The following is a 13,789-nucleotide window of genomic DNA, read 5'->3' on the forward strand; positions in this document are numbered from 1 at the left end:
TGCTTCTTTCCAATAATAACAACTTACAAGAAATGCCAGAGGCTTCCTTGCCCAAAAAAAAAAAAAAAAGGAAGGGGGGGCCGTGATTGAACAATACTAACTCAGACTGGGAAGGAGAATCTGATTCCTGATTGACTGTAAGCAGCGGAGTGTAATGGGCTAAAATTGTCACTGTATTTATTGTCTGTTCCCTCAGAATTTTGTCTATCAAATCAATTTTCAGTGTGTGGACTGGTGACACTAGTTTAAAAGTTCTACGTCAATTCTTAAGGATGCTGCTTTCTTTGTCTGGACTTAGCATAGTTTTCATATAAAGTACCGGGCCTTGGTTGGTTGCAACTGTCTTAGCAGGAAGGTTGTGGCAAAGCGAATGGACTATGTGCACATACAGGGTGCTCTTGATTGCCTAAGAGAGACCATCCCTCATAATGTTCTGTGGGTGTGGAGAGTTTATTACACATGAAGGGTTACAGCCCCTAATGGGAAGTGGCCGGCAGGGCCTATGTGTTCTTCATGCTGATGGCTTCGTTATCGTGTTGGATTCAGCTGCACTTGTCTGGATCTCCTTGGTGCTTAAAGGCATGTTACAAGGTGAGGAGTCATTCCTGCGCTGCTGGTTACTCAGTCATTACCATTGTTGTATGTATTGCACAGCCTGGAAGGGTAAGGAGAGAGAATTTGCCTCCAAGTTTCTTGTGTATAATGGATGGGTGCATGGTGGCTGTTCTATGCCATGTCATTTTATAATTTGGTGGGGGGGGGATTTGTAAAAGATTTTAAAACAAAATGAACCTTTTTTTTTACCATTCACAACTGAATTTCAAAGAGAGATGAGGAGTGGGCAGCAGAGGGGGTTTAAATAATGATCCACTGTTGGCAAGAAAACAGTTTTGTACAGAACTGAGAGGAATTTACCTCCAGCAACCGTTCAGGTGCCTCTTGTTGATAACTCCTCCTCGTACCGGTAAAAGGCGCTGAACTGGAGTAAGTTAAGTTGCTGTAGGCTCTTTTATACCAGTGTAACTGCATTCACGCCAGGAACATTTTGCTGCTTTAGCTATACCAGTATAGTTAACGTGGCAAAACAACTGAGAAGAGAGAAACCCTAATTCTTGATGTGAATGAGATGCATTAAGATTGCTGTGATGGCAACAAAAGATGAAATCTCTGAGATCTCTTAGGGAATTTCCTTGCAGAGAAACCCAGGATTCTCATGCATAAGGATCACACCCTTACATCAAAGCAGCAAACAGCTAATTCTTGCTCCCAACTCTTTTCTCACCCCTTCCTCATCAACTTACTGAGAATCTACGTGGCAGTTTTGCGCTGCTTATCATCACGTAATGACACTGGCATGGGCAGCACTGGCAGGAGCAGGTGACTTCTGAAACAAATCGCAAGTTACTAACCAAACTCAGTTGCCTTTGCAGAAATTCTCTCTCTAAATGTAAATTTATTTTACTAAATGCCTTTGCCCTGAATGACTGCAAAGCCATGAAGAACAATAGATCCACCCAAACTTACTGTGTAACAGAATCCAGGAGCCCTGACCTGCAGTCCGCTGTACTAGCCACTGGAAACACTGCCTTAGTCCTAGCAGCCCCCTTCTACACTTCAGTCATTGACTCACTTCTCCTGTAACCCTACACCCTGCTTCAGTTACTAGCTCACTCAGCTGGAAATGTATTATTCACCAGCCCCCTAACTTAGCTAAACGCTACAGGTGGGGAATGATGGGTGAGTGGACCAATGCATTTCTCTACGGGAATTTTCTCCAATGGTGAGGAGGGAGCCCTAGCGCCTTCATCTCACTGTCTGGTTCCAGTCAAGTATTCGTGCAGGGAAGGCTTTGCCCACTGCATTCTGTGGGAGAAAAAGGCCTGATTTTTCAGAGGTGCTGAGCATCCTCAGCGCCAGCTGAAGCATGGAGCTCAGCACCCCTTCAGGTCAGGATACAATGGTTGGTGGCAGGGCCGCCCAGAGAATTCCGGGGGCCCGGGGTCTTCGGCGGCGGGGGGCCCGGCCCGGGGAGGGGGCGGCTCCCCCGCCGCGCGCCGACCTGGGGGCATTTTGGCTCGGGTTGGCTCCGCAGAATGCCTGCGGCAGGTCGACCCGGAGCCCGGACGAGTGACTGCGGCGGGTGCCGTGGTCCGCTCCCTGGCTCCTGCTGCCGCGCAGTCACACTGCGGGAGCCGAGCCGAGCCGGCGGACCCCCCCCTCCCGCCAGCTGTGCCTGCCGCGTCCCACTCGTCCCCCCCCCCGCCGGTGGACCTGCCGTTGGCATGGAGCTCAACAGAAACCCAGCCCCAGAGAAAACTGGGGGGGCCCTGCGAGACGCGGGGCCTGGGGCAAATTGCCCCTCTTGCCCCCCCCTCTGGGCGGCCCTGGTTGGTGGCAGGCTACAGGATAGGCCTTCGGCTCCAGTCGGGTTTTGACTCGATGCCCATCACTGCAGCACAGGAACCTATTTTGAAATCTTCAAATGTCACCACTCTCCCCCCTCCCCCCCCAAAGGGGGTTTCACAAAGGTCTAGGGCCCTGCGCCCCTGCAGGCCGAGCTGCCACCCGGGACAGTGACCCTCTCCCCTCACCTGGCCGGGGGGGGCCCTGGGGCTGCTGCTGGGGGGGGCTGATTTCAGGCCTCTGCTCCGGCGCCGCCTTGGCGGCTTCTTCCGCCTTCTGCACAGGAATGAACAGTGAGCAGCGGCGGGCAGGTCCTCGGCCCCTCCCCGCCCCCGCGGACCCGGCCCTGCCCTGGACACCCCGCCCCCGCTCGCCCGCCCCCCTCGGCCCGTAGCCCGCTCCCGCGGGCCCGGCCCTGGACCCCCGCTCGCCCCGGGCCGCCCTCGGCCCTTAGCCCCCCGCCCCGCACACACCTTCTGGAGGAGCTGGTTCCGCCCCCTGCGCTCCAGCATCATCTGCCTGCGCCGGGCCTCCCAGTGGCAGGCGGACATGGCGCCGGGCCGGGCCGGGGCTGGCTCTGCCCAGGGCAGCCTCAGCTGCAGCCCCCGGGGCCCGGCCTCACAATGCGGCGGCGGCTGCCAGGCAACCGGGTCCGGGGCGGTGCTGGGCCTGCCGGGTCCCCGCCCTCGGTCCCACCCCGGCTGGGCCCCGGCGGCCCGGGCTCCCGCCAGAGGGCGCTGCGCCGCCACAGGCGCCGGGGAGCGGGCTCCCGCCAGGGGGCGCTGCGCCGCCACAGGCGCCGGGGACCGGGCTCCCGCCAGGGGGCGCTGCGCCGCCACGGCCGGATCGGGCTCCCGCCGGGGCGCTGCGCCGCCACAGGCGCCGGGGACCGGGCTCCGCCAGGGCGCTGCGCCGCCACAGGCGCCGGGGATCGGGCCCCCGCCAGCGGGCGCCGCGCCGCCACAGGCGCCGGGGACCGGGCTCCCGCCAGGGGGCGCTGCGCCGCCACAGGCGCCGGGGATCGGGCTCCCGCCAGGGGGCGCTGCGCCGCCGCAGGCCCCTGCGGCCCGGGCTCCGCCAGGGGGCGCTGCGCCGCCTCAGGCGCCGGGGACCGGGCTCCCCGCTAGGGGGCGCTGCACCGCCTCAAGCCCTGCGGCCCGGGCTCCCGCTAGGGGGCGCTGCGCCGCCTCAGGCCCCTGCGGTCCGGGATCCCCGCCAGGGGGCGCTGCGCCGCCTCAGGCCCCTGCGGCCCGGGCTCCCGCCAGGGGGCGCTGCGCCGCCTCAGGCGCCGGGGACCGGGCCCCCCGCCAGGGGGCGGTGCGCCGCCACAGGCGCCGGGGATCGGGCTCCCGCCAGGGGCGCTGCGCCGCCTCAGGCCCCTGCGGTCCCGGGCTCCCGCCAGGGGCGCTGCGCCGCCACAGGCGCCTGCGGCCGGGCTCCCCGCCAGGGGGCGCTGCGCCGCCACAGGCGCCGGGGATCGGGCTCCCGCCAGAGGGCGCTGCGCCGCCTCAGGCGCCGGGGATCGGGCTCCCGCCAGGGGGCGCTGCGCCGCCTCAGGCGCCGGGGATCGGGCTCCCGCCAGGGGCGCTGCGCCGCCACAGGCGCCGGGGATCGGGCTCCCGCCAGGGGCGCTGCGCCGCCTCAGGCCCCTGCGGTCCGGGCTCCCGCCAGAGGGCGCTGCGCCGCCTCAGGCGCCGGGGATCGGGCTCCCGCCAGGGGGCGCTGCGCCGCCTCAGGCCCCTGCGGCCCGGGCTCCCGCCAGAGGGCGCTGCGCCGCCTCAGGCGCCGGGGATCGGGCTCCGCCAGGGGCGCTGCGCCGCCTCAGGCGCCAGGTACCGGCGGGCGCCTGCGGCCCGGGCTCTCCGCCAGGGCGCTGCGCCGCCTCAGGCGCCGGGGACCGGGCTCCCCGCCAGGGGCGCTGCGCCGCCTCAGGCGCCGGGGACCGGGCTCCCGCCAGGGGCGCTGCGCCGCCTCAGGCGCCGGGGACCGGGCTCCCCGCCAGGGGCGCTGCGCCGCCTCAGGCGCCGGGGACCGGCCGGGGCTCCAGCGGCCCGGGCTCCCGCCAGGGGGCGCTGCGCTGCCTCAGGCGCCGGGGACCGGGTTCCCGCCAGGGGGCGCTGCGCTGCCTCAGGCGCCAGGGACCAGCTCTTCCCTGTCCCCGCCGGGCTGCCCCGTGACCATCTCCGCTAGGGACCGGCCCACCGAGCCTGGGCAGCGCCCGCCCGCCCGCAGCAATAGCGCCCGTGGGCGCTCGGCCCGGCTGAACCTCTGCGCAGGGCTTGTGAGGGCGGCTGGCGCCCAGCTCCCACCCCCCGTTCGGGAGCTCGGACCCGGCTGTTCAGGTGTCAAACCGCCCAGGGCCCATCAGTCCCCGGGGCTTGCTGGGGTGACGGTGGCGTTAAGGGGCAATGCAGGAGGGGTGTCTCCTGTGCCCGCACAGCTCACCTGCCCATAGCAGCCTGCGCACGGCCATCCAGCCTGGTAGAATCCAGTTCTCTGATTTCCTTGGCAGCTGCACTGAATTCCGCCTCCCTCTCTCCAGGAGGAACCAGGGCTTTCAAAGAGCGGCTTACCCGTCACCAGGGTGCTGTAAGTTCTGCCTTCATATCCCTGTCTAGCTTCCTTCAGAGCAGAGTCTGCCAAGAGTGGGTGTTCCAAATAACCACCGTATTCCTAGGTACCCCAGAGCTATCGAATGACAGCAATAAAACATCCCATTGACTGATTGTCGTTCTTGAACATCTCTATTGTGGTAGTGCCTAGTTCCCAGGTACAGGATGGGACCTATTGGGCCAGGCACCACACAGTCATAAAAATGACTCCCTGCCCCCAAAGAGTTTACAAGCAAGAAATGACACAAAGAAGTGGGCAGGGGAACAGAGACTCGGGTAACAGAACAGGGTGTGTAGGACCGATGGGCTCTGTTGGGTGTATGCACCAGGGAAGTGGGCCTGCCACAGCGGAAGATGACCTGTGTTTCCTCACTGCTACTTTTAGCCTTGAAGGATCATTAATTCCAGAAGCTACTGAGTCCCTGCGTATGGACAGCCTCGGGTATTATCCCTGACTAGAGGCTGCCAAATTTGTCTACACATTAATGAGTTAAGTGTAGTGGATTATTGGGTTTAGCAAAACTCATTTCACTTGCAGGACTCACAGGAGGTGAAAGATCCACTTCTGTGTTCCCTGAACCATCCACCACTGACTTCCAGCAGGATGAGATGCTACCCATTAAATTACTCCTGTCATTGACAATCTGGCTTGGCTTGGCTTGATAAGTATAGCAGTGCAGTCTATTGACAGCCTCTGAATTAGCTCATCGCCCACTTGTGATGCCGACTGGCAGATTCATAGGCCTGAACAGCAGGGTTGTATCAGTGCTAAATCTAGAGTGACTCCTATAAGTAGTAGTAACAGTTTTAAGAAGGGGCTGTATTACACATGGGGAGGGAACTGTGCCCAGTGGTGAGAGCAGAAGGGATTGGGAGCCAGGACTCCTGGGTTCTATTCCTGGCTCTGTTACTGCTGTGCTGTGTAGACTCGGGCAAGTCACTTCACCTCTCTGTGCCTCTCAAACATGGGGCTATTTAATCAAAACCTGGTTATTTAGAAACCCTATGGACTATGCAAGTGCTTCATTCAGAATGAAGCAGCATCTTAATCTGCGGGGCGGAAACTCCACATAGCCCTGCCAAAACCATCTCGGTGACATCCAAACCCCTCACAGCCTTTAATGCATTTACTCTTAGAGTGCAGTAGGGAAATAGGGTCATCCCCCTTTCAGAGATGGGGAGTTGAGGTGCAGAGAGATTCAGTGACTTGCCTGACATCTCACAGGGACCCTGTGGCAGAACCAGGACCTGAATCCAGATCTCCTGAGTCCCAGGTCGCTGCCTCAAGACCATCCTTCTGCTTTAGATGCTCCCTAGCAGGGGCGGCTCTAGCGATTTTGCTGCCCCAAGCACCGCTGAAGCCGTGGGACCAGCGGACCCTCCGCAGGCACGCTTGCGGGAGGTCCACAGGAGCCGCCTGCCGCCCTCCCGGCGACCAGCAGAGCGCCCCCCGCGGCATGCCGCCCCAAGCACGCGCTTGGCGTGCTGGGGCCTGGAGCCGCCCCTGCTCCCTAGTTGTTTACACAGCCTAGGGGTGAGCAGGCGTCTTTGCTTATGCTCCCAGTCACGTATTTATTGGTTTCCACTATCTGCCAAAGATAGCAGGAGTTTATTCCTTTAACCCTGTTAAGATTGTGTAATTGGCTTCTCTGTCAGCAGGCTCATTGTAAATGAGCTCTCGCTGCCTGGTGAGTATCACTACCTCGAAGGCTAGCGGGAGCTGAAGCATGGAAAAAACCCTACCGAACAACACCAGCTATGATTGACAGCTGTCACCCAGAGCATACATTCTCCTAGAACAGGAGCCGCCTTCCTAGGAAGCATATTTAATTTGGTGATTGACTGTTAACAGTCACCATCTTCATTTGGGGAGCAGCATCTACCAGTGACAAAGGGACCTTTCATTCTCAGCTTGCAGGCACACCCGCACTTCAGCCAGTCCTTATAGACACTCCCCAATATAAGGAAAGAAGCTACTGCCACTAGCTGTGAGCTTTCTTTGTGAAAACAAGGCTTTGCCCTGGGGCCTGTGCGCCTTGAGGATCACTATTGTAGGGTTTTCTGTAATGTCCATTACCCTAGTACCTCAGCCAAACCAGATGTGCAGGTGAGGGCCTGTGCCTCATTCCCTGGGGAGAAGGTTCTGCCTGGGATAATGGGAGACACTTTTCATTTGTTGTGCCAGCTCCCGTTCCTTTCTCCCCACTCCTTCCCACATGCGTCAGCTGTCCTGGGAAAGGTGACACCTCCGCACCGGGACGGGGCTCAGCGGGGCGGAGCAGGGGGGGAGCTGCGGGCTCTCCTCTCCTCTCCCCCGCCCCGGTCACGCAGGGAGTTGGGGGCTGCTCCCTCCTTCCCCGGGGCTGGCTCTACGCTCCGGGCTCCTGGCCAGGTGCAAACAGCTGTAGCCAGCTGTGCACGGCGGCTTGCGTTGATTGGCTCAGGCGCCGTGACATCACGGGGCTGGCTCGCGGGCGTTTAGCTCCCTCGCCGCCGCCCTTGCAGGAGTTTCAGCAGCTGCTGCAGTCGCCGCAGCGAGGCGGCCTCGGTGGCGGCTCCGTGGCGCTGGGAGGGTCCCGCCGGACGGGGAGGCTCCGATCCCGGGCTGCCCCGGCCCCTGTGGCAGGTAAACGGGCTGGGGGCTGCAGCAGGGAGGCGCGGCCGGAGAGCGCACCGGGAGCCCAGCTCTCCGCGCTGGGGTTTCCCGGGGACCCCCACGAACCTGGCTGCGGGGGCGCTGGACCCCGCCGGGCACCGGGGAACTCCTCCCCCGTGGGGATGGGGGAGCTGGACAGGCGCAGGGGAACGGGCCGGGGCGGGTGCCTGGCCCCTCCCTTCCCTTCCCCGGGGGAAGGACCCTGTTCCCAAGCCGGCCCCTGGAGCGTCTGCAGCGGGGCCGGCTGCTCCGGGGGTCCCCTGCCTACCTCTCCCGGTGCTCGGCGCTGGGCGCTGGGGGGGGGGTCTCGGGCCGGCCCTTCCGCACCCCCCGGCTCACCCTGCCCTTCTCCCCCACCGCAGCCTGGAGCGCCCGCTAGCGCCGCCTCGCCCGGCCCGGGCACCATGGGGAACCAGCTGGCGGAGATCGCGCCCGCGCCGCCCTTCCTGCCGCACTTCCAGGCGCTGCACGTGGTGGTGATCGGGCTGGACGCGGCCGGCAAGACCTCGCTGCTCTACCGGCTCAAGTTCAAGGAGTTCGTCAAGAGCGCGCCCACCAAGGGCTTCAACATGGAGAAGATCCGGGTGCCGCTGGGGGGCTCCCGCGCCATCGCCTTCCAGGTGTGGGACGTGGGCGGCCAGGAGAAGCTTCGGCCGCTCTGGAAGTCCTACACCCGCCGCACGGACGGGCTGGTCTTCGTGGTGGACTCGGCGGAGGGGGAGCGCATGGAGGAGGCCAGGGTGGAGCTGCACCGGATCACCCGGACTTCGGAGAACCAGGGCGTCCCCGTGCTCATCCTGGCCAACAAGCAGGACCTGCCGGGGGCGCTGGCGGCCTCCGAGGTGGAGAAGCTGCTGGCCCTGCACGAGCTGAGCGCCTCCACCCTCAGCTGCACGCAGGGCTGCAGCGCGGTGGACGGGCTGGGCCTGCAGCAGGGGCTGGAGAAACTCTACGAAATGATCCTCAAAAGGAAGAAGATGCTGCGGCACAGCAAGAAGAAGCGATGAGCGGCCCCCGGAGCTTGCCCCAGCCCCACCCAGCCGCCAGGGCATTGCTTGATGGGTGCAGGGTGAGCGGCTCCCGTGCCAGGCCTGGCTCACCCAGCGTGGCCACACCTCCCATGTAGGCAAGGACTGGACTTTGTTACGGGACAGCGCCACACTCCGTCCTGTGTGCCTGCCCGGTGAACTCTCCACCCAGGACTTGGGACGGCTCCAATGGGAGTGTGCTAGGGGGACTGCCGGTGGCTGACAGGACACACAAGTGCCACAGCCAGACTGAGAGCAATGGCCCCTAGTGTGTCAAAATCAAATTTACAGAGAGGGAGGGTGGGGTTAGGAGACTGCAACCTGTTGGCAACTTGCATTAGATGAAAACACTGCAAGTGGGTTTTCTAGGCAGGGGGGTGTTAACTTCCATCATTGCTACAGGAAAGGTGGGGGAGGGGAATCTTTGTATTACTGGGATTTTTTTTTTATAAACCATGTGTATTTTTTTTGTAGGAACTAAACATAAGTTATTAAACAGACCGATTGGATAGCTGGGAGTGGCTTTGAGTCTTCACTTTCATACTGTCCGAGTTCATACTTTGTCAAGATTCCACTTGGCTGGATCAGGACAAAAGGTACTTTGGGATTAGAGGCAGGGCTGCCTTTTATTGAAACCAAGGACCTGTGCTAAACAGTTGGCTGGTCTTTAAGGAAAGAAGGCTTTAAAGTGACAGAAATCTAATCTATCCTTGTCTCCACGCTAAGGGAGTGAGCTCTTGTGGGGGTCGAAAGAAACCAACCAAATCTCTGGCTGCTGCACTAATGAATAGTAACAAAAACATGACCCGATGGGTTTTTTCCAGGGCTGGTGCCCCTGCAGCTCCCATTCATGCCAGCATTTGCTGTTTTATGCAGCATCTGGAGTTATAACTAGTGATGAGACACATTTTGCAAAGGAGAGATATTAAGCCTCAGGCTGTAGGTTTAAACCTGTCTTGAACTCCTGGAGACCAGGATGAGCCCTGATGTGGGGGTTGGGGGGTCTGTAAAGCAAATTATTTCACTCTGCTACTGTGATGTTCTACCTTCCTCTGATGCATTTGGTGCTGGTGTGGCAATTCCTACTACCCTGTCCATGGTAAATCTCAAACATTGCTCCCCTGAAACGCTAGACCTAAGTTACCGCTGAGCAGGTGTCATGGGTGAAAATGAGCTTGGAGCCTTTAAGTAACTGGGAAAAGCCCAAGGCTTCTTCCTTCCCTCACACCCAACTGGCTGGGATCAGATGTGCTACCCTGTCCCTGGGTCCCTTTCTGGTAGCGGCTGGGCTGTTCACAGGCTATAAACGCCACAGATGCGGGAGATCATCTTATTGGATCAGCTGCTGCTGGTGAAAGAGACACTTCTGAGAGTTCAGGAGCTCTGTGTAGCTCAAAAGCCCGTCTCTCTCGCCAACAGAAGTTGGTCCAATAAAAAATTACCTCCCGCACCGTCTCTCTCTAATCTCCTGGGCCCGGACAGTAACAACAACACTGCAGCCTAACACCTAGCAATTCGAACTGTACAAAGGGGACAGCAAACTTGGTTGCTGCAACAGGACCTGGGGGGCTGGGGGAGGAATAAGCAGGACAGCTCCGTTCTTGTGAACACAAGATGTTCTCCCCCCACTCCTTTAAAAATGGGCTGGTAAATGCGGTGGTGGCCAGAACAGCAATCGGAGGCATTTACTGCTGTGTTAGCCCCAGATGTGACCCAGAGTAAAAATGCGTCTTGGCTGCCACACGAGTTTGAATCAATGCAGGGTTTGTTCAGCTTAAGCTGGTCGTGTGTGAGTGTGGCTAGAACCCGTTTTACCAAACAAGATTATACTTTTGTATTAACTCTTGCTCCCTCGGCTGTGCTCAGGAGTTTGTGGGTCAGTGGTGGGGTCAGAGCCCCCTGACCCATGTGTGCAGCTGCCATGTCTCATGTTCCTGTAGCGGGTGAACAGTTTACATCATGAACTGCACGTGAAGATCTCGAGTTCCCCTTTTCCAGACAAAGAGAAGGTGCAGCCCTATGGCAACTGAGGAGCTCCTTTGGCTCCACGGGGAGGAGCAGCGGAGTCTGAGGAGCCAAGCCCTGGCTTTAAGCACAGAGAACTGAGAGCTGGACCATTCACAACTTCTCACACAGCAGGGAAGGGGGGTGGGGGCTGACTTCCTCCCAGAGAATCCCTTCTCCCTTGGTATCAGCCTGATGGGGGCCCTGGGTTTGGGTTAGTTGCCAGAGATGATGGGGATCTGCAGCAGGAGTTTGCACATAAGTTGCCTAAAAAGCTGTTTAACTAATGGGATGAGCTGTGTGAGCAGGGTCCTGTGGGCTGGCCTTGCTCTGCTTCTCCCTCGGTGGGGGCAGCCCCCAGCCCTGACACAGAAGGACCCTCACACCTGCAGTGGGTCAGTCACAAGGACCCAGATCCTTAGAGGTATTTGTGTGCTAGCTCCCATCAACTCCCCAGGGGAGGCAGGAGCCTAAGTACCTTTGGGAACCTGGGCCACGGTGAAGAGCATCAGGAGGAGTGGGCCTGGGCCTGAGGTGGGATGGGGAGAGGGGGGCCTGGAGGAGGGAGGGGGTTCCAGAGTTTAATAGGACAGGCATGCCCAGGGAGTGAGATCTATCGAATCAAAGTTAACCCTTCTGCTACACTCCCCCACATGGAGAGACAATGAAACGACTGGCATTGTTTCTTTTAGACTAAAAAGGGACATGATAAAAGTATATAAAACAATGAATGGTCTAGAGAAGGGACAGCAGGAGATTCTGTTTCCCTGTCTCCTAACATAGGAATAGAGGGGTGTTAAATTAATTTCACACGTGCACACTGCATAGGGAGATCGTGGAACTCACCGACACAAGATCTCAGTGAGGCCAAGAATTTACCAAGCTCCAACGAGGGATTGGATGATTCTGTGGGTAACAAGAATATCCAGGGTTGTAACAGTTAATGTTGAAAAGGGTTTTGGAAGGGAGCTATAAATCCTCATGCTTCAGGAGAGAAGGCCCAGATCCACAAAGGAATGTAGGCACCTGAACCCCTAAGTGCCTCAGGCCAGAGCAAGCATGAGAATGACTCTATAGCCTGGTGGGAAGCCCCTGCTCCAATGACATTTTAGTTATTTATTCAGTGGGGAACAGCTTGACCAGGAGAAATTGAGGAAGCACCATATGGGAGTATAAACAGCTCCATGGTTAGAACATGTTTGTAACAAGTGGGAGCTCCCCAATCCTTTTTCCACCATCAGGCCAGGGGGGACTTGACCCTAGATCTCACACCTCCTAGCAGGGGGGGGGCAAGGGGGAATTGAACCATAGCCTCCTGTATTTCTTGCAAGGGCAGCTTAGCTGCCGAAGCCATCAGCCTCTGAGAGAGGGAGGCCTAGCTGGAGATCACTAGCAGAGGTAGGTGCCTCCCTGCAGCCCAGGCCTGTGGTGCTGAGCTCTGTGACAGTGACGGGACGTAGGACACACCCCTCTCATCAGCATCTCCCATTGGCTAGTTTAGGTGATTCCCAAGTATCTAGCTGTCCCTGTGCATTGCTCAGGGACTTGCCTGCGTGCCTAACTCAACTCGAACACCTGGTCAAAAAGGGACCCTCCCCAGCCCGGTTAAAATGAGCGAGTGAGTGAGGGAGAGCGAGTGACAGAGGGAGGGGGGGATGGAGTGAGCAGGGCGGGGCCTCAGAGAAGGGGCGGGGCAGGGGTGTTCAGTTTTGGGTGATTAAAAAGTTGACAACCCTAGGCTTTGTGGAACCGATTCTTGTGCCAGTGATTTTCTGGGCACCTCAACGTTAGTCCTTCTGTTGATACTGGCAGTTTTCCTTATTAGTGAGACCCTGAATGGATCCAGCTGAACCTCATGAGAAATGCTCCACTAGGCTGCCCATTTACTCTCACAGCCAATCCCGCTCTTCTCTGATGGCTGCTTGGGTCACACCCATCCTATATAAGATCTTCCCCAGGCACACTCCCCTCTCTGCAGGCGGGCAGGCAGGCTGGCTGGCTCGCGTGCTGAGACTGTCTTGTAGCTTAGCAGCGCTGAACTCGTAGGGGGCTGGAGGGCAGCGGGGCTCTCTACATTGCACTAGCATCATCACAGTGCTCAGAATAGGGAACCTGTCCGGGGCTTAGAGGAGGAGTGGGGGTTGGGAGTCAGAGCACTTGAGTAACTCCGTATGGATAAGCCCTCAGGGGTCTCTCGCCTTGGCTACTCCCTTGGGTGGTAGGTAGGTGGCCTCTCTGGGTATGTCTAAGCTGTAGCTGGGAGGGAGCCTGGGTAGACAGACTTGTACTCAGGGGCCTCGAGTTACGGCGCTAAAATAGCAGCGCGGCTCTTGCGACTCAGACTGCGGCTTTGGCTCGTGAGCCCAGGCTGCCACCGGACCTGGAGGGGTTTAATGTGAGTGCAGGGATGGGCTGCCATGGGTCCAGGCTATTGCAGCAGCCACACCCACCTCTCCCCAGATGGCAGCGGGCGGGGGAAGGGAGAGCAAAGCCCGTTTGCAGGTGCCAGGGGATTTGCTCTGAGCAGGGCTCCTGGCCCAGTTAGCAGCGGGGGGGAGCTGAGCATTTTAAAGGAGAGGAGCTTTGCCAAGTGGTGGCAGGCAGAGTCCCATTCTGAGCCCCAGAAAGCCAGGTGCCCTGCTGACAGACTGAGCCTCAGCCTCGATCTCTTTATGTAACCATGTGCACTGCAATCCGTTTAAATCCCCCAGGGCTTGTTATAGAAGGAACACACAGCTGTGTGTATCTGGCATCCTCTCTGGCTCCAGCACCCCACCCCAGGAGTTCTGCTGACTTGTTTAAATCAGTAGAGCCCACAGGCCCCCTCCAGCTTGATTAATGGCAGGACCAGGAGGCCATATGCTTTCACTAAGAGTTTCCCATGGCATCACCTGGGAGGTCAAGGACTGGTACTGAGCAGTCACATGGGAGGCTGTGAGATGGGGATGGGTCCATGCACAGCATCTTTTCAGCATGCTTCAAAGCTTCCCAGCTGGCAGGGTACGTCACAGGGATTGGAGTCAGGTGTGGCTGGGGGGGAGCTGCTGAGTTTCCAAAATCATAATGAGCTTAATTCGAGCTTTGTT

At 59.0% G+C, this 13,789-nt stretch overlaps 2 protein-coding genes across 2 annotated transcripts; one reads left to right on the forward strand and one right to left on the reverse strand.

Annotated features, from left to right (window-relative positions):
- Nucleotides 1–431: 431 nt before the first annotated feature.
- Nucleotides 432–4,876, reverse strand: LOC120392002 (translation initiation factor IF-2-like). The gene is made up of 5 exons (XM_039516272.1): nucleotides 4,849–4,876; nucleotides 2,877–3,400; nucleotides 2,592–2,679; nucleotides 1,302–1,384; nucleotides 432–655 (listed from the first exon to the last, which is right to left on the reverse strand). The coding sequence occupies exons 1-5, from the start codon at nucleotides 4,874–4,876 to the stop codon at nucleotides 629–631; spliced, it is 750 nt and encodes a 249-aa protein (XP_039372206.1). The 3' UTR covers nucleotides 432–628.
- Nucleotides 4,877–7,519: 2,643 nt separating this feature from the next.
- ARL4D (ADP ribosylation factor like GTPase 4D) lies at nucleotides 7,520–9,916 on the forward strand. The gene is made up of 2 exons (XM_039516445.1): nucleotides 7,520–7,641; nucleotides 8,034–9,916. The coding sequence occupies exon 2, from the start codon at nucleotides 8,076–8,078 to the stop codon at nucleotides 8,676–8,678; it is 603 nt and encodes a 200-aa protein (XP_039372379.1). The 5' UTR covers nucleotides 7,520–7,641; nucleotides 8,034–8,075; the 3' UTR covers nucleotides 8,679–9,916.
- The last annotated feature ends 3,873 nt before the right edge of the window (nucleotides 9,917–13,789 follow it).

The sequence above is a fragment of the Mauremys reevesii genome, linkage group 27 (genome assembly GCF_016161935.1).
Source record: "Mauremys reevesii isolate NIE-2019 linkage group 27, ASM1616193v1, whole genome shotgun sequence".
Taxonomy (NCBI): Eukaryota; Metazoa; Chordata; order Testudines; family Geoemydidae; genus Mauremys; species Mauremys reevesii.